Source organism: Somniosus microcephalus, chromosome 6 (assembly GCF_052327205.1).
Source record: "Somniosus microcephalus isolate GS21.2 chromosome 6, FLI_Smic_1.0, whole genome shotgun sequence".
NCBI classification, from domain to species: domain Eukaryota; kingdom Metazoa; phylum Chordata; class Chondrichthyes; order Squaliformes; family Somniosidae; genus Somniosus; species Somniosus microcephalus.
The window spans coordinates 202986058-203012537 of NC_140992.1; the positions used below are offsets into that span (position 1 = coordinate 202986058).

A 26480-nucleotide genomic window follows, 5' to 3' on the forward strand; every position below is an offset into this window, starting at 1 on the left:
TCTAGACTTGACTATTCCAATGCATTCCTGGCTGGCCTCCCATCTCACACCCTCCATAAACTTGAACTCATTCATAACTCTGTTGCCATTGTTCTAACTCGCACCAAGTCCTGCTTACCCATCAAACCTGTGCTCGCTGACCTACATTGACTCCCAGTTCAGCAACACCTCAATATTAAAGTTCTCATCCTTGTGTTCAAATCTCTCCATGGCCTCACTCCTCCCTATCTCTGTAACCTCCTCCAGCCCTACAACCCTCCGAGATCTCTGTGCTCCTCAAATTCTGACCTCTTGCATGTTCCCGATTTTAATCGCTCCACCATTGCTGGCCGTGCCTTCAGTTGCCAAGGCCCTAAGCTCTGGAATTCCCTCGCTAAACCTCTCCATCTTTCTAACTCTCTTTCCTCCTTTAAGATGCTCCTTAAAACCTGCCTCTTTATCTGCCCTAATATCTCCTTATGTGGCTTGGTGTTAAATTTTGTTTGTAACGCTCCTGTGAAGCGCCATGGGACATTTTACTATGCTATGTAAATGCAAGTTGTTGTTGTTGATGTTGCTGTTGCTAAAGGTAGAGGAATGAATGATACCAGTCGAACGGCTGACAACAGGGTGACTAACTCAGAACTCAGCAGCTAACTACATAGCACTGCCTTCTTATCAGAATTTATCAATATCGTAAAGCAGGTATTTACTATCAGAGTTCTTTTAGGCACAAAATAAGAGTATTAGTTTGTTAAACACATGCCCTTGCATTATCTGCTGTTGAGTCCTAGCTGGTGAACTTCTACAGTACAGGAAACTTTGGTTTATCCGGAGGTTAACTGGAGGCTCGAGCCACCGGCAAAATTCAGGAGTCGGTTCAGTAAATTTTTTTTCTTTTCGTTGCTTTTTTTTCACCAGTCAGGCTCAGCAAGGTCTAGCTAAAGCTGTTGCGTAGCTACAGAGACTCTTGCAAGCTACGGCCGACTGTTTAGAAGCTGTTGCTAAGCAACAGGGTTTGTTGCTAGATACGGAGCTCAAAAGCTTCCGTATGTTTTAACATTAGCGCTGGTTTGTCCGGCAGTTTTGATGGGACGGCAACAGCTCGGTCCCGTCGGTACTGGATATCACAAAGTTTCCTGTATATGGTTTAGTAAATACAACCTCATCAAATTCACTGAAGGAAAACAAATGCAAAAAATATTTTGATGTGTTATTTTGTGGCTCCTTTATTCAGTACATTTTCCATGTTCACAGAATGCCTGCTTATGATGGCTTAGTCATTTACTTCTGAACCTATTAATTTCAGTAAGAGCAGAACAAATCTGGACTAGAGAATCACTTATGGGACTCAGCAGTTTCCATTTGGTAGTTCTGTGTAAACAGAAACCAGGGAGAATCAATGACTATATTCAAATGTTAATTGATTTTGGCTCCTTGCCATCACAGTAGTCAACAGCAGTAATGTCTAAGAACAACTTCACTCGCTACCTCGTCCTGTTTTTCTACAAATGAATCTTTGATGCGTTCTTTAAAGCTTTCTTTTGTTAAAAATAAACATCTGCTCAGTAGATAGCCTGGATGTTCAATTTGCCACATGATTTCAAGACAGGTAGGGATGAGGAACAGCCATTCAGCCCATTAGATTGTCCACCAAACCATCCAACTGATTGTTAAGTTACTCTTTTTGCCTTCACTACCTGACCAGAAGCCTGTCCCGTGTGGTAATCACTCCTCCTGAAGAACCTTCTTGCTGGGATACAGATCCATGGGCACCTGCTGCCCTCTGGTACCTCGCCAAGTGACCATTCTTCATGTTCGATGATGAGGAGCATTGCAGTTGGCTCTGAGCCTGCCCTCACTTGGCATTCACACACTGAAACTTTCCACAGAGGATAGCAATCAGGAGCAGGAGCCACAGCCATGTTTTTCATCTCCCTAAGCCAAGTCCTGTTGTGGTGCCTTATCTACTGCTCCGATTTTATTTTTACTCCCACACGTCATTCCACAGCTGGAGAAGGCTATAAGGTAAACTGGTGCCAGCCCCCAAGTCAAAATAATTTATGTAAATGAGAGACCGTTAACTACTAAAAAATTATTCAGTGGTCTGTACCTGCACCCAAGTGAAAGAAGGTATAATAGCCCCTCGCCATTGAGATGAACAAAGCTGTATTTATTTTTACACACAGAAACAGGTCACTTGTGCAATAATAATCCTTACCCCGCTGGAAAAAAAACTGAGGGTTCAGCACTGTTCAGCATTATTTTCAGAAGTTCTTTTGACTTTGTTGAATGTACATTTTATGTGGAAAAGTGTCATGCCATTGATTGGTTACGTATTACGCTTAATCTTCATTTATCTATATTTCACAATTTCATATCATCACATTTTTCCCCTTCATAGATTTAATGAAGTATTATTAATGTGGGTATAAGAAAGCAACATCCCCCTACTGAATGGATAACAGTGAATGATCATCACTGGCTTTGCAAAGGGTTTTGAAATTTTGCACTAGTGCTGCAATTTTGTTCACCAACATCACACACTTGGATAGTTGGCACAACTGTAAGCTAACTTTTCTATTTTAAGTTAATGCAAATGCCAAACAAAGTTGATTTTAAATCATTAGTTAATGCAAAAATGCATGCATCCACTTCCACCCTTGAAGCCTGTTTGCCAATACCAGGCTCCTCAGTAGATGTGCACATCTTACAGTGCATCTGATCCACAGAGAATTTCCCCTCAAGTACAATTTTATCTTTAGCCATTGTACTTTCTGTTGCTCATTGCCAAGAAGAAGTCTTATTTTCTTTCTTTATTCCCAGCAATACTTTATCCTCCTGATTATAACGGACGGTGTTATCAGCGACATGGACGAAACCAGACATGCCATTGTGCAGGCGGCCAAGCTCCCCATGTCGATCATCATCGTAGGGGTTGGCAATGCTGACTTTGCTGCTATGGAGTTCCTGGACGGAGACAATCGAGTTCTGCGATCATACACTGGGGAAGAAGCTACACGAGACATTGTGCAATTTGTGCCATTCCGGGAATTTCGAAATGTAAGTTTATCTGTCTCGTCCTATAGTGCCATGACTGAGAGACACCGTGTCTGTTAGCTGCTGTAGAAAAGAGAAAGTATAGCCAATAGGTGATGAGTCTTGAATCCAATCCTCATCCCAAGCAGAGGCTAGGCATTTCCCCACAAAGGGCGGCCATATTAGATGGGAAGTTTCCCCTAGCCCACCGGTTAACAGTGGTATTCACAGTGAGTTACAAACAAGACACCCACCACCAATGTTCCTTTTACGTGGCCGCACAGTGCTCCAGGGGTCCTGCGCAGCCGGTGAGCCCTACATTACAACAGCGACTACACTTCAAAAAGTACTTCATTGGCTGTAAACTTCTTTGGGATGTCCGGTGGCCACGCAAGGTGCTATATAAATGCAAGTCGTTTTTTCTTTTAAATTGAAAAAACCGCATGTGCGGACTTTTCAATGGGCTGTGCAGCCCGTTAAAGTGGGCGCATGGCCCCCCAAAAAATTACGGGGAACATTGCCCACCACCCTTTCAGATGCATGATGGGTTTGTCGGTGAGGGACCAGCAAAACAAGAAAACTGTATGGGGGGTCAGGGAAGATGCTGTATAAACTTCCAGGAGGTAAACCACCATCAAAAAGAAAGAAAACTAAGGGGGAGAACTTTGTGTGGTTTGCTAAAACGCCATTGACAGCTGTAACAACAGCTGATGCCAGTTCCAGCGCTGCACGCCATATCGGTGTTGCCGCTAGCACTGCCACTGAATGCAATTGCCAGGGACCTCGCCATCATGGAGATCGTGACGTCAGTGAGTGTGCAACACTCACTGGACGTCACGATCTCCCAACTTCGTTATAGCCACTTACCGTAACAGCAGCGCAGAACAGCAACATGGAGCGCTGGCATCTACCAGCAGGAAGCAGGCTGCAGCAGTGATGTTTAAAGGTACCATGCCCCAATCAGCCCCAACTAACATGGTTCTGCAGTTTCAGTGCCTGTTTGCTACTTCATGCAATTGAAACGGCTCTCTTTAGTTATTTCAGGTTTTTTTGGTGACGGGGAGTGTTGATTCAAGTGCAGAAAAAGAAAGACTTGCATTTATATAGCGTCTTTCACGACCACTGAACCTCTCAAAGCGCTTTACAGCCAATGAAGTACATTTGGAGTGCAGTCACTGTTGTGATGTGGGAAACGCGGCAGCCAATTTGCACACAGCAAGCTCCCACAAACAGCAATGTGATAATAACCAGATAATCTGTTTTTATTATGTTGATTGAGGGATAAATATTGGCCAGGACACCGGGGATAACACTCATTATTTGTTAAAGGCTTCGGCTCACAACACTTCCTCACAGTCATAGGGACTGCGGGATTACCTCAGGAGGACGACAAAGCAGCGGAGGAGGAGGACAAGGGTGAGGAGGAACAGGAGAGAGGGCGGAGGCAGCAAGACAATCGACCTTCTGGATGGGTTGTCCATGACCGGTTCATCAGACTCCGATTCACATGAATGAAACCCCAGATCCCCGTAGCTCACCACACCCCATCATACAATCCCTGTCTCACATCATATCACAGTGTCCTCCTGGGCACAAAGGTGAAATGAGAGAGACCACAAAATATTCCAAACACTTAATAAATGCACCTATAAACATATCACACGAATTCTAATAACTAATGACCCCTGTGCCTGCCACAATTGAATAGCTGTCATTGTGTGCAAGGTGTGAGCGTTGCTAGGTAGAGATTGTTGGTGGGTGAGTGCTGGGGGTGTCGTGCATTGAGCAGTGTGTGAAGCTTGTGGTACAGATGGTGGTATGTAGCATTTGTTGAAGCCTTCACTCACCCTGACCACCCGTGTGAGCTCATTAAACTTTCTCCTGCATTGGGCGTGGGTCCTGGGGAGCACTGTGCTGCCCGTGATGTGATGTGCCACCTCCCTTCACATAGTCTGGCAGACTTGTGGTGAGGGCCTCCTGCCATTTGGGGGGTACAAGACCGCCTGCCTTCTCTCCACCGCTAAAACCAATGCCTCCAAAGCTTCCTCGGAAAACCTCCAGGCTCTCTCTCTGGGGCGGCGATCTGCCATCAACATTTGTAAATAAGTGCTCCTTCTCTTTGTCCTTCTTCTTATGGTTGCTGAGGCAGCTTCACACCCAACAATGCTGAGAATGAGGTGCTGCAGCATCAATGAACCTCCCCTTTAAGTAGTGAAAAAAAGCAGGTGACAATCATTAATTGCGTTTAGACTACACCCGATATTGGTTCATTTTTTCAGTGTAAGGCCAATGAGCTTGGGTTTTTAGATGAGATTCATGACTGCAATAATTTTAATGAGTGAGGATGAATTTTGCGTGCTGTCTAGGTGATTTTCAAATGGTGCTACTTAACCATTTTTAGTCTAAACTCCGCCCATTCCTTGGCTATAATGAATTTCTAGCCTTAAGTGTCTAAGTGTTACTTAAAAATGGACCATGTAGGTAAGACATGCAATAATTCTGGCTCAGTCTTGAACATTTCAATTGTCCCAGTAGCCACAGCCTTTTGGAGGAGAGAGCTCCAGATTTCCACTACCCTCTGTATGAAAAAGTGCTTCCTGATTTCACTCCTAAATGGCCTAGCTCAAATTTTAAGATTCATTTCTGGATTCAAATGGACTTAAAATTAACTAAAAACCTTTGTGCCAGGAATCTGTTAGTGTACGACATTGAAGTGTCAATGGGTTCCAACTTTTGGTAAAGATTGGTAAGCAAGGGTCATCTCCCATGATCTCACACATTGTGAGATCTAATTTTGGAAGAAAATTTAGAAGCAAGGAGCTAACTCAGAGGAGAGAAAGTTTGAAATTGTGTAGAAGGACATTAGAATGCCAATATGTTGCATCATGATTTGGTTGGAACATGTGATTTCACACATAGTGACCTCCAGTTTAAGTGGACAGTGCCAAGGTCGTACCAAGTGGAAGCAAGATACTTTAACCAAGAGATAATTGATGAGTGACACACATCCTAGTGGCCATTTGCAAAGTGGTATTGGCACATGAGCAGTTTCTTTAGGTCTCAGTCTGCCATACACAAATCCACAAGAGGCAGCTCGAAGGTTGCTTGGTACAAGGGTTGGAGGTGCACCACAGTTACCTGGGGGAGGGGGGCAATCTTACCCTTTGAATTACCCTCCCTGTGTAGAACCACCAAACACTGCCATCATACCACTCCATGTCATAGCATATAGGGGTGTCAATGTGCTGAGTCACAACCAATGTCTCCTTTAAGCTGCGTGCAGAGCTCCAGGAAACCCATGCAGCCGGCTTTTCAATGTAAAAACCATGCCTGCGCGGTATTTTGAATGGCCCGCACAGCCCCTTTAAGCGCAGGGTCAAAAACAATTACAGGGAACATTGGTCACAACCCACCCAAGAGTTGAAGCGCGTTAAATGTCCATTAACATTACCCTGGTATTCGCTTTACTTAAGATACCTTACAAAAGATTTAAGGAAGGAAAGTGGAGGCTATTTACATAGGAACATAGGAATGAACAGTCCATCTCGTCAGTTCATGCAACTAGGAAATATCATATCCCACGGTACCAATCATAGAAACATAGAAGATAGGAGCAGGAGTAGGCCATTCGGCCCCTCGAGCCTGCTCCACCATTCAATGCGATCATGGCTGATCATCCAAATTCAGTACCCGGTCCCTGCTTTCTCCCCATACCCCTTGATCCCTTTAGCATTAATAAATGTATCCAACTCCTTCTAGAATATATTTAATGAATTGGCCTCTACTGCCTTCTGTGGTAGAGAATTCCACAGGTTCACCACTCTCTGGGTGAAGAAATTCCTCCTAATTTCTGTCCTAAATGGCCTACCTCTTATCCTTAGACTGTGACCCCTGGTTCTGGACTCCCCGACCATCGGGAACATCCTTCCTGCATCTAGTCTTTCTAGTCCTGTCAGAATTTTATAAGTTTCAATGAGATCCCCTCTCATTCTTCTAAACTCCAGCGAGTACAAGCCCAATCGACCCAATCTCTCCTCATACATCATTCCTGCCATCCCAGGTATCAGCCTGGTGAATCTTCGCTGAACTCCTTCCATGGCAAGAACATCCTTCCTCAGATAAAGCGACCAAAACTGACACAGTACTCAAGATGTGGTCTCACCAAGGCCCTGTATAACTGCAGCAAGACATCCTTGTTCCTGTACTCAAACCCTCTCGCTACGAAGGCCAACATACCATTTGCCTTCTTAACCGCCTGCTGCACCTGCATGCTTACCTTCAGCGACTGGTGCACAAGGACACCCAGGTCTCGTTGCACTTCCCCTTCTCCCAATCTATTGCCATTCAGATAATAATCTGCCTTCCTGTTTTTGCCACCAAAGTGGATAACCTCACATTTATCCACGTTACATTGCATCTGCCATGCTTTTGCCCAATCACCCAACCTGTCCAAATCATCCTGGAGTTTCTCGGCATCCTCCTCACAGCACACACGCCCACCCAACTTTGTGTCGTCTGCAAATTTGGAGATATTACATCTAGTTCCCTCGTCTAGATCATTAATATATATTGTGAATAGCTGGGGTCCAAGGACCAATCCCTGCGGTACCCCACTAGTCACTGCCTGCCACTCGGAAAAAGACCCATTTATTCCAACTCTTTGCTTTCTGTCTGCCAACCAGTTCTCTATCCAAGTCAATACCTTGCCCCCAATCCCATGTGCCTTAACTTTACACGCTAATCTCTTATGCGGGACCTTATCGAAAGCCTTCTGAAAGTCCACATACACCACATCCACTGGTTCTCCCTTATCTATTTTACCAGTTACATCCTCAAAAAATTCCAGTAAATTAGTCAAGCACGATTTACCTTTTGTAAATCCATGTTGACTTTGTCCGATCCTGTCACTGTTTTCCAAGTGCTCTGCTATTACATCTTTTATAATGGACTGTAGCATTTTCCCCACTACCGATGTCAGGCTTACCGGTCTGTAATTCCCTGTTTTCTCTCTACCACCTTTTTTGAATAGTGAGGTAACATTAGCCACCCTCCAATCCATGGGTACTGTTCCAGATTCCATCGAATGTTGGAAGATGATCAGCAATGCATCTACTATTTCTAGGGCCATATCCCTCTAACAAATAGAATTCTAAAATACTAAATTTCTTATTTATAAAACACAGCTCATTTGTTATTACAATTGTTTCTTTTCTCTTCTCCCAATTTTCTCTGTGATTTTACCCCTTCTCGTTTCATGAAAGTGGTAATCCACATTGGGGGCTGGTACCTCAGAATGGGTGAAACAACTGTTATGTTGATGCTGTTTTAGAATGACTGGGTCAATGAGGCTGCTGAGGTACTGCACCAGTGAACAGGTCGTACTGCACTAGTAAACGGGTCGTACTGCACCAGTGTACGGGTCGCACTGCGCCAGTGAACAGGTCGCACTGCGCCAGTGTATGGGTCGCACTGCGCCAGTGTACGGGCCGCACTGCGCCAGTGAACAGGTCCAACTGCGCCAGTGTACGGATCGCATTGCGCCAGTGTACGGGTCGCACTGCGCCAGCGAACGGGTCGCACTGCGCCAGTGTACGGGTCGCACTGCGCCAGTGTACAGGTCCAACTGCGCCAGTGTACGGGTCGCACTGCGCCAGTGTACGGGTCGCACTGCGCCAGTGTACGGGTCGCACGGGACAGTGTACAGGTCATACAGCTCACTAATACTAAACAAACTATACTATACGAACTAAAACAGCAGCATTGTAAATGGAGTGGCCCTGCTCTCAAACCTAATGTCAGCGACTGTGACATCACCCAAGGAACAGTGTAAATGCAAAACTCTTTACAAAAGGAAAATTAGTTTAGTTATAAATTCCCCATGCATGATAGATTAAGTACATATTAAATAAAAGCTAAATGCAATCATACTTGCATTATTAAATTAATGCTACTGCCCAGATTAATTTGTGATGAACTGTACAATAATGAGAGTCATTTCCTGTAATGTCTGATAGTGTGTTGTCCAAGTCCCTATTCTCACCATTGTAAATGTCAATTTAATTGTTGGATGTCTATTAAGGTCCAGCCAGTATAAATGATGCTACTTTGAGCTATTGGAACAATCTCTAACTGTCCCAAATATAAAACAACATTTCTGCAAATAAATCACTTGGAATACAGCAAGCTTCATATCAGTACATTAATCGTCCTCATACTGCCAGCAATTCCAGGGAAATTCCAGGCTCCTGGGCATGACGGCTTTATTCGCCCTCAAACGAGTGTTTGCTGAAATAACTCATATTATAATAATAAAGATTCTTTAATGTCTGAAGTAGTTTTATCAGTGTAATATTAACACGCTACTAAACAAAACACACTAAAAGCTTTTTTAAATAAAAATATAAAATATTAGAAACACTTTACTTCTGCTCACTCTGTCTTCCCTTTGTTCTCGCTGTCTCTAATCCATTCTCACTTTTTTTACAACTTTTTTTGATCTACTATAGCTTATTCTAACTTTTCCATTCCATTCCTCTTAAGAAGAATTTAGAATACTTTATTTACCCATTTGTTCCTCCGCTGGCTCCCATTGTCCACTTTGAATGTAGGAGTTACATCTAAGCCATTGGCTGTAAGCTGAGCTCCAAGGGTTATTTTAATTTTAGCCGATCAAGGCTTAGACATGTAAAGACAGACACCACCATGCTGCAGAATCCACATGCAATCAGTGACATGAACTTTTATCGTCAAATCATTAGTATTGTATCGGGGCAAAATAACTCGGCCATGGAAAGGGTTAAAACTCGCACGCAAGAAAATCAGACGTACATATTTAAGAGGAATGTAGCGCACTTCAGTGGAACAGTCGGAGTGTAACAATTCACCCTACTCACAGCACAGTACGTCGCTCTTGCCCTTGCGTGCCACCATTTCTGGTAGGAGAGCACAGGTGTATTAAGTTATAAGAGGTTCCTGTAACTGCCTTTCCCCTAAACTCTTTTGTTCTAACATTGCACAGGGCTCGATGCAGGGGGTGGGGGGGGGGGGGCAGGGCGGGGGTGGAAATTCAGCCAGGACTATCCATTGACTGCTGCTGTAAAATGTGCATATGTGGGTGTCAGTTTAGGATGGATGCGCCCCACACAGTCGAATATCTGACAACAACAACAATTTGCCTTTATATAGCATCTTAAACATAGTACAACATCCTAAGGTGCTTCACAGGAGTGTAAGCAAACAAAAGTTGACACTGAGCCAAAGAAGGAGACGTTAGGACAGGTGACCAAAGGAGGTAGGTTTTAAGGAGAGGCAGAGGGGTTTAGGGAGAGAATTTCAGAGCTTATGGCCTAGACAGCTGAAGGTACGGCCACTAATGCTGTGGCAAAGAAAGTGAGCCAACACTCACTGCCCAGGCCCACACATGAAGAATGATCTCTTGGATGAGGCACTGGAAAGCTGCAGGTGGCTGCGCTGTCAACAGAAACAATATGAGTCAGCAGATTCTGGGCTGGGCGGGGCGGGGCGGGGGTGGGTGGCGGCGCGGGGAGAGCAAAGCAGACATTAAAAAATCCTGAATGATTTGGCTGCTTCCATTCCTCATTCTACTAAATCCCATTACCGCTTCTAACTGCGAAATTCTAGTACCCTCACATCCACTAACCAGCAGCATTCCAGTTACCTGTGAGAAGCTAAAGAAAGAAGAAAGAAAGACTTGCATTTATATAGCGCCTTTCACAACCACCAGACATCCCAAAGCACTTTACAGCCAATGAAGTACCTTTTTAAGTGTACTCACTGTTGTAATGTAGAAAACGCGGCAGCCAATTTGCGCACGATTTACACAAACGGCAATGTGATAATGACCAGTTAATCTGTTTTAGTGATGTTGATTGAGGGATAAATATTGGCCAGTAGACCGGGGATAACACTCATTATTTGTTAAAGGCTTCTGCTCACAACACTTCTTCACAGTCATAGGGACTGCTTTTCTTCAAAATAGTGCCATGAGATCTTTTACATCCACCTGAGAGAGCAGACGGGGTCTCAGTTTAACATCTCATTCTGAAAGATGACACCTCTGACAGTGCAGCACTCCTTCAGTACTGTATTGGAACGTCAGCCTAGATTTTTTTGTGCTCAAGTCCATGCCGACGTTTATGCTCCACTCGAGCCTCCTCCCATCCTTCTTCATCTAACTCTATCAGCATAACCCTCTATTCCCTTCTCCCTCATATGCTTATTTAGCCTCCCCTTAAATCCATCTATACTATTCGCTTCAACCACTCCCTGTGGTAGCGAGTTCCACATTCTCACCACTCCCTGGGTAAAAGAAGTTTCTTCTGAATTTCCTATTTGATTTCTATCATCATTAGGCAGTTGCTCTTACAGTTTACGATATTATCAGAATCCCTCAGACAGAATTACTGATCTATAACTAGATCTATAATATGTTTTCACTTGTATTATTATTTTACGAGTTCCCGAATACCACGCTCATATGGGCACAAATGAAGAGTTACTGTTTTCCAATGACTGTAAGTGCCTCGCCTCTTCAGAGCCGCACTGCTCCTGGAATGATTTGTACACCACTTCTGTCAACGCTGTCCTCACAGGGGTGCTTTTTGTGAGTGCAGCTCACTTTAGAACACGGAGCAGACTAGTCCACTTCACTTAAGTGCATTAATTATGTTAAGTGCGTTGTGTTTAAAGTCCAAATACCCCTCTTCAATTCTACAAGAGTCTGTTTTGTTAAGAGTATAATAACTGGCTTAATTTGCTGTCGAATGTATCCTATCGCTAGCCATTCTCATTACTGTAAATGATACTCTGTTTATTTGTTATTTGCCTGTTCAAGTGAGGGCAGCAAAACCAATACTCGAGCTTCTCATGCAGTCCTGAACTGTCCAATTATGACAAATAGAAAATACTTTGCTAATCAATTATTTTGTAATACAGAATACTTTATATCTAAAATATAAAGAATATATAATATATAAAATATATGTAGTGTAAATCATTTATGCACAAAGGAAATATAGAATACTTCATATCTAAAATATAATTATACTAGCTGGGGAGCCCCGCGTTGCGAGGGCAATTTTGGGGCGCTTGGTCTCCCTGCCCCTGTGTGTCCCCCCTCTCCCCTGTCATGTCCTCTCCCTGTCCTATCCCTCCCTCCCCGCCCCTCTCTCCCTCCCCTCCTCCCCTCCCCTGTCTCCCTCCCTCCCTCCCCCCACCCCCTCCCCTCGCCCACCCCCACCCCTCCCCTCCCCTCCTCCCCCCCACCCCTCCCCTCCCCTCCTCCCCCCACCCCTCCCCTCAACTCCTCCCCCCCACCCCTCCCCTCCCCTCCTCCCCCCCACCCCTCCCCTCCCCTCCTCCCCCCACCCCCTCCCCTCGCCCACCCCCACCCCACCCCTCCCCTCCCCCACCCCCACCCCTCCCCTCCCCTCCCCTCCCCCACTCCCCCGCTCCCCTCTGTCCCTCTCTCCGGCCCCTCCCCCTGCCTAGCGCCTGAGGTCCGGTGCCGTTGCGATAGCGGCCGTGCGGGGCCTAGCGCTTAAGGCGCGGTCGGGTTCTGAGGCCGGGACGGACCGGAGCTGAGGTCCCCCGCGTATCGCGCGGCTGATGGACGGCCGCTGCGAGGGCAATTTTGGGGCGCTTGGTCTCCCTGCCCCTGTGTGTCCCCCCTCTCCCTGTCATGTCCTCTCCCTGTCCTATCCCTCCCTCCCCTCCCCTCTCTCCCTCCCCTCCCTCCCCTCCCATCTCCCTCCCTCCGTCCCCCACCCCCACACCTACCCTCCCCCACCCCCTCCCCTCCCCTCCCCTCGCCCACCCCCTCCCCTCCCCTCCCCCCGCCCACCCCCTCCCCTCCCCTCCCCCCCCCGCGATTTCCCGAGGCTCTCCCCCCCCCGCGATTTCCCGAGGCTCTCCCCCCCGCGATTTCCCGAGGCTCGCCCCCCCCGCGATCTCCCGAGGCTGTGTGCTGGCGTCACGGGGGCCGTGCGCATGCGTGCCGGCGTCAAGGCGGCTGCGGAACTAGCGTGACGGGGTGGCGGGCCGTGCGCATGCGTGGTTTCAAGACCGCCGGCGTGCCCCGTTGCCGGGGTAACGGGGGCCGTGCGTAAGCGCGCCGTCGTCAAGGCGGCCGCGCAACTGGCGGCCTCTTCTTTTTTTTAAACTCATCAGCTCTCCCTCCCCCCCCCCGCGATTTCCCGAGGCTCTCCGCCCCCCCCCCGCGATTTCCCGAGGCTCTCGCCCCCCCGCGATTTCCCGAGGCTCTCCCCCCCGCGATTTCCCGAGGCTCTCCCCCGCCGCGATTTCCTGAGGTTCTCCCCCCCCCCCGCGATTTCCCGAGGCTCTCCCCCCACCGCGATTTCCCGAGGCTCTCCCCCCCCCCGCGATTTCCCGAGGCTCTCCCCCCCCCCCGCGATTTCCCGAGGCTCTCCCCCCCTCCATTAAATTGTTATTTAATTCCCTAACACATCATTAAAATATTTACCTTAGTTCCCTAACACACAGAAAGTGTGGGGGAAAAAATTGTGAAAAATCAAGATGGCGGCCACTCACCTCGGTTCAGAAGGATAAGGCCCGCCCACACACGCACCGATTGGTCGACCGGTCAGGTCACCGAAGCGTAGGATTGGTCAATCGTCAAGTCACTCGACACTCAACTGTAGGATGGCACGCGCCCGTCCGATTGGTCGACCTCGACGTCACACGGTCGCTAATGAGATGCTAATGAGCGGAACGCTTAATGTTTTTCGGATACCGCGGGCGTGGTTTTTGTCCGGCCGAAACGTAAATACGCCTATGACCGGTGCGGAATCACAAGCTTTCTTTTGAGGCGATGCGCGCGTCGGTATGCTCTGTAACTTTCAAACGTATAGAACACGGACAGACATCGGGACAGACAGACGAGCTCTTTTATATATATAGACTAGCTGGGGAGCCCCGCGTTGCGAGGGCAATTTTGGGGCGCTTGGTCTCCCTGCCCCTGTGTGTCCCCCCTCTCCCTGTCATGTCCTCTCCCTGTCCTATCCCTCCCTCCCCTCCCCTCCCCTCCTCTCCCTCCCCTCCCCTCCTCTCCCTCCCCTCCTCCCCTCCCCTGTCTCCCTCCCTCCCTCCCCTCCCGTCTCCCTCCCCTGTCTCCCTCTCTCCCTCCCCTGTCTCCCTCTCTCCCTCCCCTCCCCTGTCTCCCTCCCCTGTCTCCCTCCCTCCCTCCCTCCCCCCCGTCTCCCTCCCTCCCCCCGTCTCCCTCCCTCCCCCCCGTCTCCCTCCCTCCCCCCCCCGTCTCCCTCCCTCCCCCCCCGTCTCCCTCCCTCCCCCCCCCGTCTCCCTCCCTCCCTCCCCCCTGTCTCCCTCTCCGGCCCCCCCCCTGTCTCCCTCTCCGGCCCCCCCCCCCCCTGTCTCCCTCTCCGGCCCCCCCCCCTGTCTCCCTCTCCGCCCCCCCCGTCTCCCTCTCCGGCCCCCCCCCCCTGTCTCCCTCTCCGCCCCCCCCTGTCTCCCTCTCCGGCCCCCCCCCCCCGTCTCCCTCTCTGGCCCCCCCCCCGTCTCCCTCTCCGGCCCCCCCCCCTGTCTCCCTCTCCGGCCCCCCCCCCGTCTCCCTCTCCGGCCCCCCCCCGTCTCCCTCTCCGGCCCCCCCCCCTGTCTCCCTCTCCGGCCCCCCCCCCCTGTCTCCCTCTCCGGCCCCACCCCCGTCTCCCTCTCCGCCCCCCCCCCCGTCTCCCTCTCCGGCCCCTCCCCCCCCGTCTCCCTCTCCGGCCCCTCCCCCCCCCGTCTCCCTCTCCGGCCCCTCCCCCCCCGTCTCCCTCTCCGGCCCTCCCCCCCCCGTCTCCCTCTCCGGCCCCTCCTCCCCCCCCCCGTCTCCCTCTCCGGCCCCTCCCCCCCCTGTCTCCCTCTCCGGCCCCTCCCCCCCCCGTCTCCCTCTCCGGCCCCTCCTCCCCCCCCCTGTCTCCCTCTCCGGCCCCTCCTCCCCCCCGTCTCCCTCTCCGACCCCTCCCCCCCCGTCTCCCTCTCCGGCCCCTCCCCCCTCCCGTCTCCCTCTCTGGCCCCTCCCCCTGCCTAGCGCCTGAGGTCCGGAGCTAAGGTCCCCCGCGTATCGCGCGGCTGATGGATGGCCGCTGTGGGCGGGCGGGCGGGCGGCACATGCGCGGTCAGTGCGGGCGGCGCATGCGCGGTCAGCGCGAGCCCCCCGCGATTTCCCGAGGCTCGCCCCCCCCGCGCGATTTCCCGAGGCTCTCCCCCCGCGATTTCCCGAGGCTCTCCCCCCTGCGATTTCCTGAGGCTCTCCCCCCCACCCCCCCGCGATTTCCCGAGGCTCTCCCCCCCCCCGCGATTTCCCGAGGCTCTCCCCCCCCGCGATTTCCCGAGGCTCTCCCCCCCCCGCGATTTCCCGAGGCTCTCCCCCCCCCCGCGATTTCCCGAGGCTCTCCCCCCCCGCGATTTCCCGAGGCTCTCCCCCCCCTATTAAATTGTTATTTAATTCCCTAACACATCATTAAAATATTTACCTTAGTTCCCTAACACACAGAAAGTGTGGGGGAAAAAATAGTGAAAAATCAAGATGGCGGCCACTCACCTCGGTTCAGAAGGAGAAGGCCCGCCCACACACGCACCGATTGGTCGACCGGTCAGGTCACCGAAGCGTCGGATTGGTCAATCGTCGAGTCACTCGACACTCAACTGTAGGAAGGAACCCGCTGTCCAATTGGTGGACCTCGACGTCACACGGTCGCTAATGAGATGCTAATGAGCGGAACGCTGAACGTTTTTGGGATACCGCGGGCGGGATTTTTGTCCGGCCAAAACGTAAATACACCTATGACCGGTCCGGAATCGCAAGCTTTCTTTTGAGGCGACGCGCGCGTCGGTACGCTCTGTAACTTTCAAACGTATAGAGAACGGACAGACAGACATCGGGACAGACAGACATCGGGACAGACAGAAGAGCCGCTTTATATATATAGATAATTTAAAAATATATATAGTAGAAACCATTTGTACACTTAATGGAAGTATAGAATACCTTATATCTAAAATAGAAAGAATGTATAATATATAAAAAGTATACAGTAGAAATTATTTGTACACTTAGTGGAAATTGTGTGCACATCCATGACCTTTGTACTAAAATTGCATTCTGGTTATGAGTGGATTTTAAATTCTTATGTCCGCAGTCTGTTTCCACATTGTAGATGTAGAGTGCTCCTGTAGCTTGGTTGGTAAATACATTGCCCAGTGGAGAATTGAGCCAAACAGATCTGGAGGATCTCTGCTTCAAATCTGTGATCTGAGCTGAGGTAGCTGATCTTGTTGCGAAGAATAGTAATGAGCCTGAGGATTGGGAGAGCTTTAGAAACCAGCAAAAGATGACCCAAAAATAGAACATGAGACTAAACTAGCAAGAAATATAAAAATGGATTGTAAGAGCTTCTACAAGTATGCGAAAAGAGAGTAGCAAAAGTAAGCGTTGGTCCCTTGGAGGCTGAGACAGGTGAAATTATAATGGGGAGTAAGGAAATGGCAGAGACTTTAAACACATATTTTGTATCTGTCTTCACAGTAGCACACACAAAAAGCATATCAAAAATAGTGGGGAACCAAGGGGTTAATAAGAGTGAATAACTTAAAGTAATTAAGATTAGTAGAGAAAAAGTACTTGAGAAACTAGTGAGACTAAAAGCCAACAAATCCCCATGACCTAATGGCTTACACCTTAGGGTTCTAAAAGAGGTGGCTGCAGAGATGGTTGTGATCTTCCTAAATTCCAGAGATTCTAGAATGGTCTCAGCAGATTGGAAGGTAGAGGATTGGAAGGTAGCAAATGTAACCCTGCTATTCAAGAAAGGAAGAAGAGAGAAAACGGAATTACAGGCCTGTTAGCCTGACATCAGTCATCAAGAAAATGCTGGAATCCATTAAGGAAGTGGTAACAGGGCACCTAGAAAATCATAATCTGATTAGGCAGAGTCAACATGGTTTTCTGAAAGGGAAATCGTGTTTAACAGATTTATTAGAATTTTTTGAGGATATAACTAGCAGGGTAGATAAAGGGGAACCAGTGGATGTAGTACATTTAGATTTCCAAAAGGCATTCGATAAGGTGCCACATAAAAGGTTGCTACACAAGATAAGGGCTCATGGGGGTGGGGGTAATATATTAGCATGGATAGAAGATTGGTTAACGGACAGAAAATAAAGAGTAGGGATAAATGGGCCATTTTCCAGTTGGCAGGCTGTAACTAGTGGGGTGCCACAAGGATCAGTGTTGGGGCCTCAGCTATTTACAATCTATATTAATGACTTAGATGAAGGGACCGAGTGTAATGTATCCACATTTGCTGACGATACAAAGCTAGGTGGGAAAGTAAGCTATGAGGAGGACACAATGGGATATAGATAGGTTAAGTGAGTGGGCAAAAAAGTGGCAGATGGAGTATAATGTGGGGAAATGTGAGGTTATTTACTTTGGTAGGAAGAATAAAAAACAGAATTTTTTTAAATGCTGAGAAACTATTAAATGTTGGTGTTCAGAGAGAATTGGGTGTCCTCGTATAGGAAGCACAGAAAGTTAGCATGCAGGTACAGCAAGCAATTAGAAAGGCAAATGGCATGTTGGCCTTTATTGCAAGGGGGTTGGATACAAAGCTAGGTGGGACAGTAAACTGTGAGGAGAACAGAGTCTGCAAAGGGATATAGATAGATTAAGTGAGTGGGCAGTAAGGTGGCAGATAGAGTATAATGTAGGGAAATGTGAGGTTAAGGGGGTTGGAGTATAAGAGTAAGAAAGTCTTGCTACAATTGTACAGGGTCTTGGTGAGACCACACCTGAAATACTGTGCACAGTTTTGGTCTCCTTATCTGAGAAAGGACATAAATGCCTTAGAGGCAGTGCAACAAAGGTTCACTAGATTGATCCCTGGGATGAGAGGGTTGTCCCATGAGGAGAGATTGAGTAAATTGGGCCGATACTCTCTGGAGTTTAGAAGAATGAGAGGCGATCTCATTGAAATATGTAAGATTCTGAGGGGGATTGACAGGTTAGATGCTGCAAGGTTGTTTCCCCTGGCTGGAGAATCTAGAACTAGGGGGCATAGTCTCAGCATAAGGGATCGGCCATTTAAGACTGAGATGAGGAGGAATTTCTCCATGGGTTGTGAATCTTTGGAATTCTCTACCTGAAAGGGCTGTGGATGCTGAGCCGTTGAGTATATTCAAGGCTGAGATAGATAGATTTTTGGACTCTAGGGGAATCAAGGAATATGGGGATCAGGTCGGAAAGTGGAGTTGAGGTCAAAGATCAGCCATGATCTTATTAAATGGCGGAGCAAGCTCAACGAGCCGTATGGCCTACTACTGCTCCTATTTCTTATGTTCTTATCTCAGGCCAGAGTTGGTGGGGACACTAGATTTGACTTTAATGTCTGAGGGATATGGAGAGGTGGGAGGGGAAGTCATCAGGGTACACACTCCTGATGGCTCTCCAGTGACTGTTGCCGGAAAGCTCATGTGTATTGACATTGGATGGGAACAGCATTGTGTTTGGTTGTGATGCCCCCTGTGGTCCAATAGTTGAGCAGGACTCTGGAAGGGCTACTTGGGAAAGGTACTGGAGAGAAGCTGGTGCCTGTGGAACTGTACCCCAGTAAGAAGTCAGAGGCTTCAGGAAAGAAAGAAAAGAAATACTTGCATTTATATATCACCTTTCACAACCTCAGGATGTCCCAAAGCACTTTACAGCCAATGAAGTACTTTTGAACTGTTCATTCCTATCTTTCCAGCCATAACCAACAACAACAACAGCTTGTATTTATATAGCGCCTTTAACGTAGTAAAACGTCCCAAGGCGCTGCACAGGAGTATTTTAAGACAAAAAATTTGACACCGAGCCACATAAGGAGAAATTAGGGCAGGTGACCAAAAGCTTGGTCAAAGAGGCAGGTTTTAAGGAGCATCTTAAAGGAGGAAGGAGAGGTAGAGAGGCGGAGAGGTTTAGGCAGGGAATTCCAGAGCTTTGGGCCAAGGCAACAGAAGGCACAGCCACCAATGTTTGAGCGATTATAATCAGGGATGCGCAAGAGGGCAGAATTAGAGGAGCGCAGATATCTTGGGGGAGGGGGGGGAGAGGCGGTTGTGGGGCTGAAGGAGATTACAGAGATAGGGAGGGGTGAGGCCATGGAGGGATTTGAAAACAAGGATGAGTATTTTGAAATCGAGGCGCTGCTTAACTGGGAGCCAATGTAGGTCAGCGAGCACAGGGGAGATGAGTGAACGGGACTTGGTGTGAGTTAGGACATGGGCAGCCGAGTTTTGGATGACCTCAAGTTTATGTAGGGTGGAATGTGGGAGGCCAGTCAGGAGTGCGTTGGACTAGTCAAGTCTAGAGGTAACAAAGGCATGGATGAGGATTTCAGCAGCGGATGAGCTGAGGCAAGGGCAGAGACGGGTGATGTTACAGAGGTGGAAATAGGCGGTCTTAGTTATGCCACAGATATGTGGTCAGAAGCTTTTTTCAGGGTCAAATATGACACCAAGATTGCGAACAGTGTGGTTCAGCCTCAGACAGATATTAGGGAGAGGGATGGAGTCAGTGGCTAGGGAACAGAGTTTGTGGCGGGGACGGAAAACAATGGCTTCGGTCTTCCCAATATTTAATGGGAGAAAATTTTTGCTCATCCAGACCTGGATGTCGGACAAGCAGTCTGACAATTTAGAGACCGTGGAGGGGTCGAGAGAAGTGCTAGTGAGGTAGAGCTGAGTGTCATCAGCGTACATGTGGAAACTGATGTTGTGTTTTCGGATGATGTCGCCAAGGGGCAACATGTAGATGAGAAATAGGAGGGGGCCTAGGATAGATCCTTGGGGGACACCAGAGGTAATGGTGTGGGAGTGGGAAGAGAAGCCTTTGCAGGTGATTCTCTGGCTATGATTAGATAGATAAGAATGGAACCAGGTGAGTGCAAGTCCCACCCAGCTGGATGACAGTGGAGAGGCATTGGAGAAGGATGGAGTGGTCAACCGTGTCAAAAGCTGCAGACAAGTCGAGAAGGACGAGGAGGGATAGTTTACCTTTGTCACAATCACAAAGAATGTCATTTGTGACTTTGCTGGGGCAAGGGTGGAAACCTGGTTGGAGGGATTCAAACATGGAATTGCGGGAAAGATGGGCACGGATTTGGGAGGCGACAACACGTTCAAGGACTTTGGAGAGGAATGGGAGGTTGGAGATGTGGCGGTAGTTTGCAAGGACGGAGGGATCAAGGGTTGGTTTTTTGAGGATAGAGTCACCTGCAATGGCTTCTCTTCCCAATCCCACACTGTCACCTCTGGTGTCCCCCAAGGATCTATCCTTGGCCCCCCTCCTATTTCTCATCTACATGCTGCCCCTCGATGACATCATCCAGCAACTCAACATGAGTTTTCACTGCTCATTTCCACCTGTGTAATATTGCCCTTACCTCAACGTATCTGCTGCTGAAATCCTCCTGTGTAATATCACCCTTACCTCAACATATCTGCTGCTGAAACACACCTGTGTAATATCGTCCTTACCTCAGCGTATCTGCTGCTGAAATCCTCCTGTGTAATATCGCCCTTACCTCAAAGTATCCGCTGCTGAAACCCACCTGTGTAATATCGCCCTTGCCTCAGCTCATCTGCTGCTGAAACCCTCATCCATGCCTTTGTTACCTCTCGACTTGACTATTCCAATGCACTCCTGGCCGGCCTCCCTCGTTCTACCCTCCATAGACTTGTGGTCATCCAAAACTCTGCCGCCCGTGTGCTAACTCGCTCCAAGTCTCGCTCACCCATCTCTCCTGTGCTTGGTGACCTACATTGGTTCCCAGTTAAGCAACACCTCGATTTTAAAATGCTCATCCTTGTTTTCAAATCTGGCCAGGACCTCGCCCCATTTATCTCTATAATCTCCTCCAGCCCTATAATCCCCTTAGACCTCTGGTCTTTTGAACATCCCCGATTTTAAATGCTCCACCATTGGCGGGCATCCCTTCAACTGCCTAGGTCCTAAGCTCTGGAATTCCCTCCCTAAATCTCTCCGCCTCGCCACTTCTCTTTCTTCCTTTAAGATGCTCCTTAAAACCTGCCTCTTCGACCAAGCTTTTGGTCATCTGCCCTAACATCATCTTATATGGCTCAGTGTCAAAAAATATTTTTGATAACACTCCTGTGAAGTGCCTTATTATGTTAAAGGCGCTGTATAAATATAAATTGTTGTTTATTGTTGTAATGTCGGAAAACTCGGCAGCCATTTTGTGCACAGCAAGGTCCCACAAACAGGAATGAGATAATGACCAGATTATCTGTTTTAGTGATGTTGGTTGAGATATAAATATTGCCCAGGACACCAGGGGAAAACTCCCCGGCTCTTCTTCGAAATAGTGCCGTGGGATCTTTTACATCCTTTTGAGAGGCCTCGGCTTAATGTCTCATTTGAAAAACGGCACCTAGAGCGGCTGTGAAGAGTGAAAAGAAAGAAAGAATTTGCTTTTATATAGCGCCTTTCACAAGCTGAAGACATCCCAAAGCGCTTCAGAGCCAATGAATTACGAAAGAGTGGGTAGAAAAATGGGAAGCACTTGATAAAATGTAAGGGAAGTTATATGTGAATGAATTATCTGTGCACATCGTTGGTCTTGTGCCACAGTCGCCCTGCAGTGCCAACTGTGAAAACACGGCTGCTGCTCTTTAAACACAGGAAGTCGTTACTGCTTTGTACGAACAGTGAGTTTGGCACTGTCAAGCTAGCATCTGTTCATGGGTCCGGGGCCACTGTGAATTTAGCACTTCCGCCAGCTTTAGTGGGTATTTTTATATATGGTGCTCAGTGGGGCAGCCACAAAGGTGAGACCCCAGCCGTCGGTGACTCGCTGTGTTTAGAAGCTTTATCAGGTAGAAGTGGCAGCCACTCTTCTGTGGCTCAGTTTGAACAGAGTTCTCCTGAGGTAGAAGGGCAGCAACTCGTACTCTTACATCATCGCAAGCCTTTACCCGCCCAGTGTGGCCCCCCACCTCTTCCCAGTTTTTATTAGCCTTTGCAACCGACTGAAATGTGTAATTAATACCTAGGGCCCTGGAGCACACTATCTCACACAGTCACATACACGTTCAGCCAACCTATTCGGAACTAGCAAAGAACAGCTGCTCCCAGTCAGAACAGATTGTACCATCTTCTGACACTAGTACAATCTGCAATTGAGTTCCCAGCTCATGCATGGATTCTTGGCTAGCTTTGTACTGTACATTCTTCCTACCCGACACCGTGGATAGCTGATTTTCTTGTTGTTTCTCGACGTAAAGGGATGTTAGTGCTGGAGAAAGGATCACCTGTACCTAGTACAGCACAGGAAAGACATAACTGAGAGCTCTCTCGTTTCACAAAGTGCTTGTTCCTCGGCCCCGGAATTGCAATGAAATTTACATTTTCAAACTGTAGATATCTTTACAGAATTTCTGAGAGGAAATGACTAACTGGTGATGAGTTACAGGCAGATCATTGCTCTGAATTCATGACACACACAACTGGGTGAAGGCTGTCTGAACCCATTAATGGGAAGGATAGCAAATGGAGAGGGCTTTCAGTATAAATTACTACCCCCCCACACAATGGCAAATCATTGTCTCAATATCTCCTGTCTGGCAAGAGATGCTGTGTTATCCTTCCCCTTGCACAAGCCAGCCATTTTAGGTTTTCCTCTCTTATTCAAGAAGGAGTTAGATATATTACTTAAGGCTAAAGGGATCAAGGGGTATGGGGAGAAAGCAGGGGCAGGGTACTGAATTTGGATGATCAGCCATGATCTCATTAAATGGCAGAGCAGGCTCGAGGGGCCGAATGGCCTACTCCTGCTCCTATCTTCTATGTTTTTAACCCAGCCACCGCATCTGCAGCTGAGTTCCGGGTTTCCCGACCAATTAGGTTGAGTGGGCGTGATGGCGACCCACATGAGTTGGTTTCAAAGGAACGCTGCAAACATGGCTGTTGATGCATTCTGGAGGTGGGAGTACGAAAGAAAGAGCGGTCACAATGGAGTCCCAACGTGGCAAGTCTGCACCTCGCAGGGGGACACTCTTTCTTACTGATGGGAGGAAGAAGCCTGCCAGTGAGACTAAGGAGGCATAGCTGGAGGTTGCTCATGAGGTGAGCAGCAGTAGTTTGGTGCCACACTCCTGGATTCAATGCTGAAAGTGGTTCAATGATCTAAGCAAGGCAGGAAAGGTGAGTACAGTGGCACACTCACCTACATCCAGATGTGTGTAGCACGCCAACCCCATCACTTCTGGAGCAGCTGGAAGAAGTCACACAACACCAGGTTATAGTCCAACAGCTTTATTTGAAATCACAAGCTTTCGGAGTGCTGCTCCTTCTTCAGGTGAAGTGGAGAAATGCATAGAGACACAGCTTATATAGTCAGAGAATCATGTCAGATGTTTACAGGTAACCTTTCCAACTGCCATTTATCACACCTCGGCAGAGAGATAATCACAGCAGTCAAAGGTGTGAATGGTGTCCAAACAGGTCAGTCAGGGAAACATTACATCAAAGAACAATGAGGTGGGGTCACAAGGGGTCAAATATTGCAGATGCTGGGGTCTGTATGAAAAACAAAAAAACAGACAAAAAACATTTTTTTTGGCTGGAAATCACAGCAGGTCCAGCCGCATCTGTGTAGAGAGAACAAGCCAATGTCGACTCGAGTCTGGATGACCCTGCGTCAGGTGGGGTTACATGTAGCGTGACATGAACCCAAGGTCTCGGTTGAGGCTGTCTTCATGGGTGCGGAACTTGGCTATCAGTTTCTGCTCGACGATTTTGCGTTGTCGTGTGTCTCGAAGGCCGCCTTGGAGATGCTTACCCGAAGATCGGAGGCTGAATGTCCTTGACTGCTGAAGTGTTGTCGCAGTGTCTGCATGGTCTCGCCGATGTACCATGCTCCGGGGCATCCTTTCCTGCAACGTATGAGGTAGACAACGTTGGCCGAGTCACATGAGTATGTACCATGTACCTGGTGGGTGGTGTCCTCACGTGTGATGATGGTATCTGTGTTGATGATCTGGCATGTCTTGCAGAGGTTGCTGTGGCAGGGTTGTGTGGTGTCGTGGTCGCTGTTCTCCTGAAAGCTGGGTAATTTGCTGCGAACGATGGTCTGTTTGAGGTTAGGCGGCTGTTTGAAAGCGAGTAGTGGAGGCGTGGGGATGGCCTTAGCGAGGTGTTCGTCGTCATCGATGACATGTTGAAGGCTGCGAAGAACATGGCGTAGTTTCTCCGCTCCGGGGAAGTACTGGACGACGAAGGGTACTCTGTTGGTTGTGTCCCGTGTTTGTCTTCTGAGGAGGTCTATGCGATTTTTCGCTGTGGCCCGTCGGAACTGTCGATCGACGAGTCGAGCGTCATATCCCGTTCTTACAAGGGCGTCTTTCAGTGTCTGTAGGTGTCCATCGCATTCCTCCTCGTCTGAGCAGATCCTGTGTATTCGCAGGGCTTGTCCATAGGGGATGGCTTCTTTAACGTGGTTAGGGTGGAAGCTGGAGAAGTGAAGCATCGTGAGGTTGTCTGTGGGCTTGCGGTAGAGTGAAGTGCTGAGGTGTCCGTCTTTGATGGAGATTCGTGTGTCCAGGAATGAGATCGATTCTGAGGAGTAGTCCATGGTGAGTTTGATGGTGGGATGGAACTTGTTGATGTTATCGTGTAGTCTTTTCAGTGATTCTTCGCCGTGGGTCCATAGGAAGAAAATGTTGTCGATGTATCTGGTGTATAGCGTTGGTTGGAGATCCTGTGCAGCGAAGAAGTCTTGCTCGAACTTGTGCATGAAGATGTTTGCGTATTGGGGTGCGAATTTGGTCCCCATGGCTGTTCCGTGTGTTTGGGTAAAGAACTGGTTGTCGAAGGTGAAGACATTGTGGTCAAGGATGAAGCGGATGAGTTGTAGGATGGCGTCTGGAGATTGGCTGTTGTTGGTGTTGAGTACTGAGGCTGTTCTTTGATGTAATGTTTCCCTGACTGACCTGTTTGGACACCATTCACACCTTTGACTGCTGTGATTATCTCTCTGCCGAGGTGTGATAAATGGCAGTTGGAAAGGTTACCTGTAAACATCTGACATGATTCTCTGACTATATAAGCTGTGTCTCTATGCATTTCTCCACTTCACCTGACGAAGGAGCAGCGCTCCGAAAGCTTGTGATTTCAAATAAAGCTGTTGGACTATAACCTGGTGTTGTGTGACTTCTTACATTTGTCCACCCCAGTCCAACTCCGGCATCTCCACACCATGGCTACTATCGACACCACAAACTGCCGGCTCAAAGTGGAGAGGATCTCCAAGAAGATCGCGCATATTGACACAGACATCAAGTTTCTACAGAGATGCAAGAAAGCAGACAAGATCCCGAAAGGACTACAGATCACTAACCCACTCAAGTTGACCTACAACACAGACTACGCTGAGAGACTCTGCCGTCGTACCTCTCGCACACTCCTCAACCATCTCGTACACCAGCTCTACAGCAGACGCCGCAACCTCGAAACCGAGATGGAGTCCATGTTCTCAGCCTGTGCTCAGGACGCAGCAGACCAGCTACGAGACACCGCCAAACAAACAAGGCAACGGAACTACGCTACCTACATGCACACCAAGAACAGGAAGCTTGAGAAACTTGGCATCACCAGCAGCAGCAACCAAGCCTCCCCCGGTACCACGGTTGAAACCACAGGGAAATCCATCGTCAACCTGTCCGACCACACCCTTCAACCAGACGAAATTGAAGTTCTCAGCCGAGGGCTCAATTTCTGTCCCACCACCAAAATGGACCCCATCGGTCTCGCGGCAGACACAGAGGAATTCATCAGGAGAATGAGGCTCCGGGAATTCTTCCACAAATCCCAAGATGTCAGCAGCGAACCCAATGAGACAATCAATGATCCGGAACAGCAGACAGAGAGATCCGCAGTGCAGCAACCGAAGAAGAAAGAGTCAAATTGGACCCCTCCGGAGGGTCGCTGCCCTAAGCTTGACATGTATGCTCAAGCTGTCAGGAGATGCATCAACGCCAGATTCATCAGCCGCACTCACAAGACAGTCCAGAATGTCACCCGAGCACAACGCAACGCCATCCATGCTCTCAAGACCAACCACAACATCGTCATCAAACCAGCAGACAAAGGAGGTGCCATCGTCATACAGAACAGAACGGACTATTGCAAAGAAGCATACCGACAACTGGACAACCAGGAACACTACAGACAGTTACCCGCAGATCCGACCAAAGAACACACCCGCCAACTCAACAGACTGATCAAAACCTTCGATCCAGACCTTCAAAGCATCCTACATGCTCTCATCCCACGTACTCCCCGCGTGGGAGACTTCTACTGCCTCCCAAAGATACACAAAGCCAACACACCTGGACGTCCTATCGCATCAGGCAACGGAACCCTGTGT

General features: G+C 48.6%; 1 protein-coding gene across 2 annotated transcripts in view; it reads left to right on the forward strand.

Moving 5' to 3' along the window:
- cpne2 (copine II) overlaps positions 1–26480 on the forward strand; it is a 401061-nt gene that overhangs the window by 364440 nt on the left and 10141 nt on the right. For both annotated transcript variants that reach the window (XM_085991234.1, XM_085991235.1), the window contains one exon: positions 2806–3042. In XM_085991234.1, the coding sequence (XP_085847360.1) occupies positions 2806–3042 (237 nt within the window). The remainder of the gene's footprint in view (positions 1–2805; positions 3043–26480) is intronic.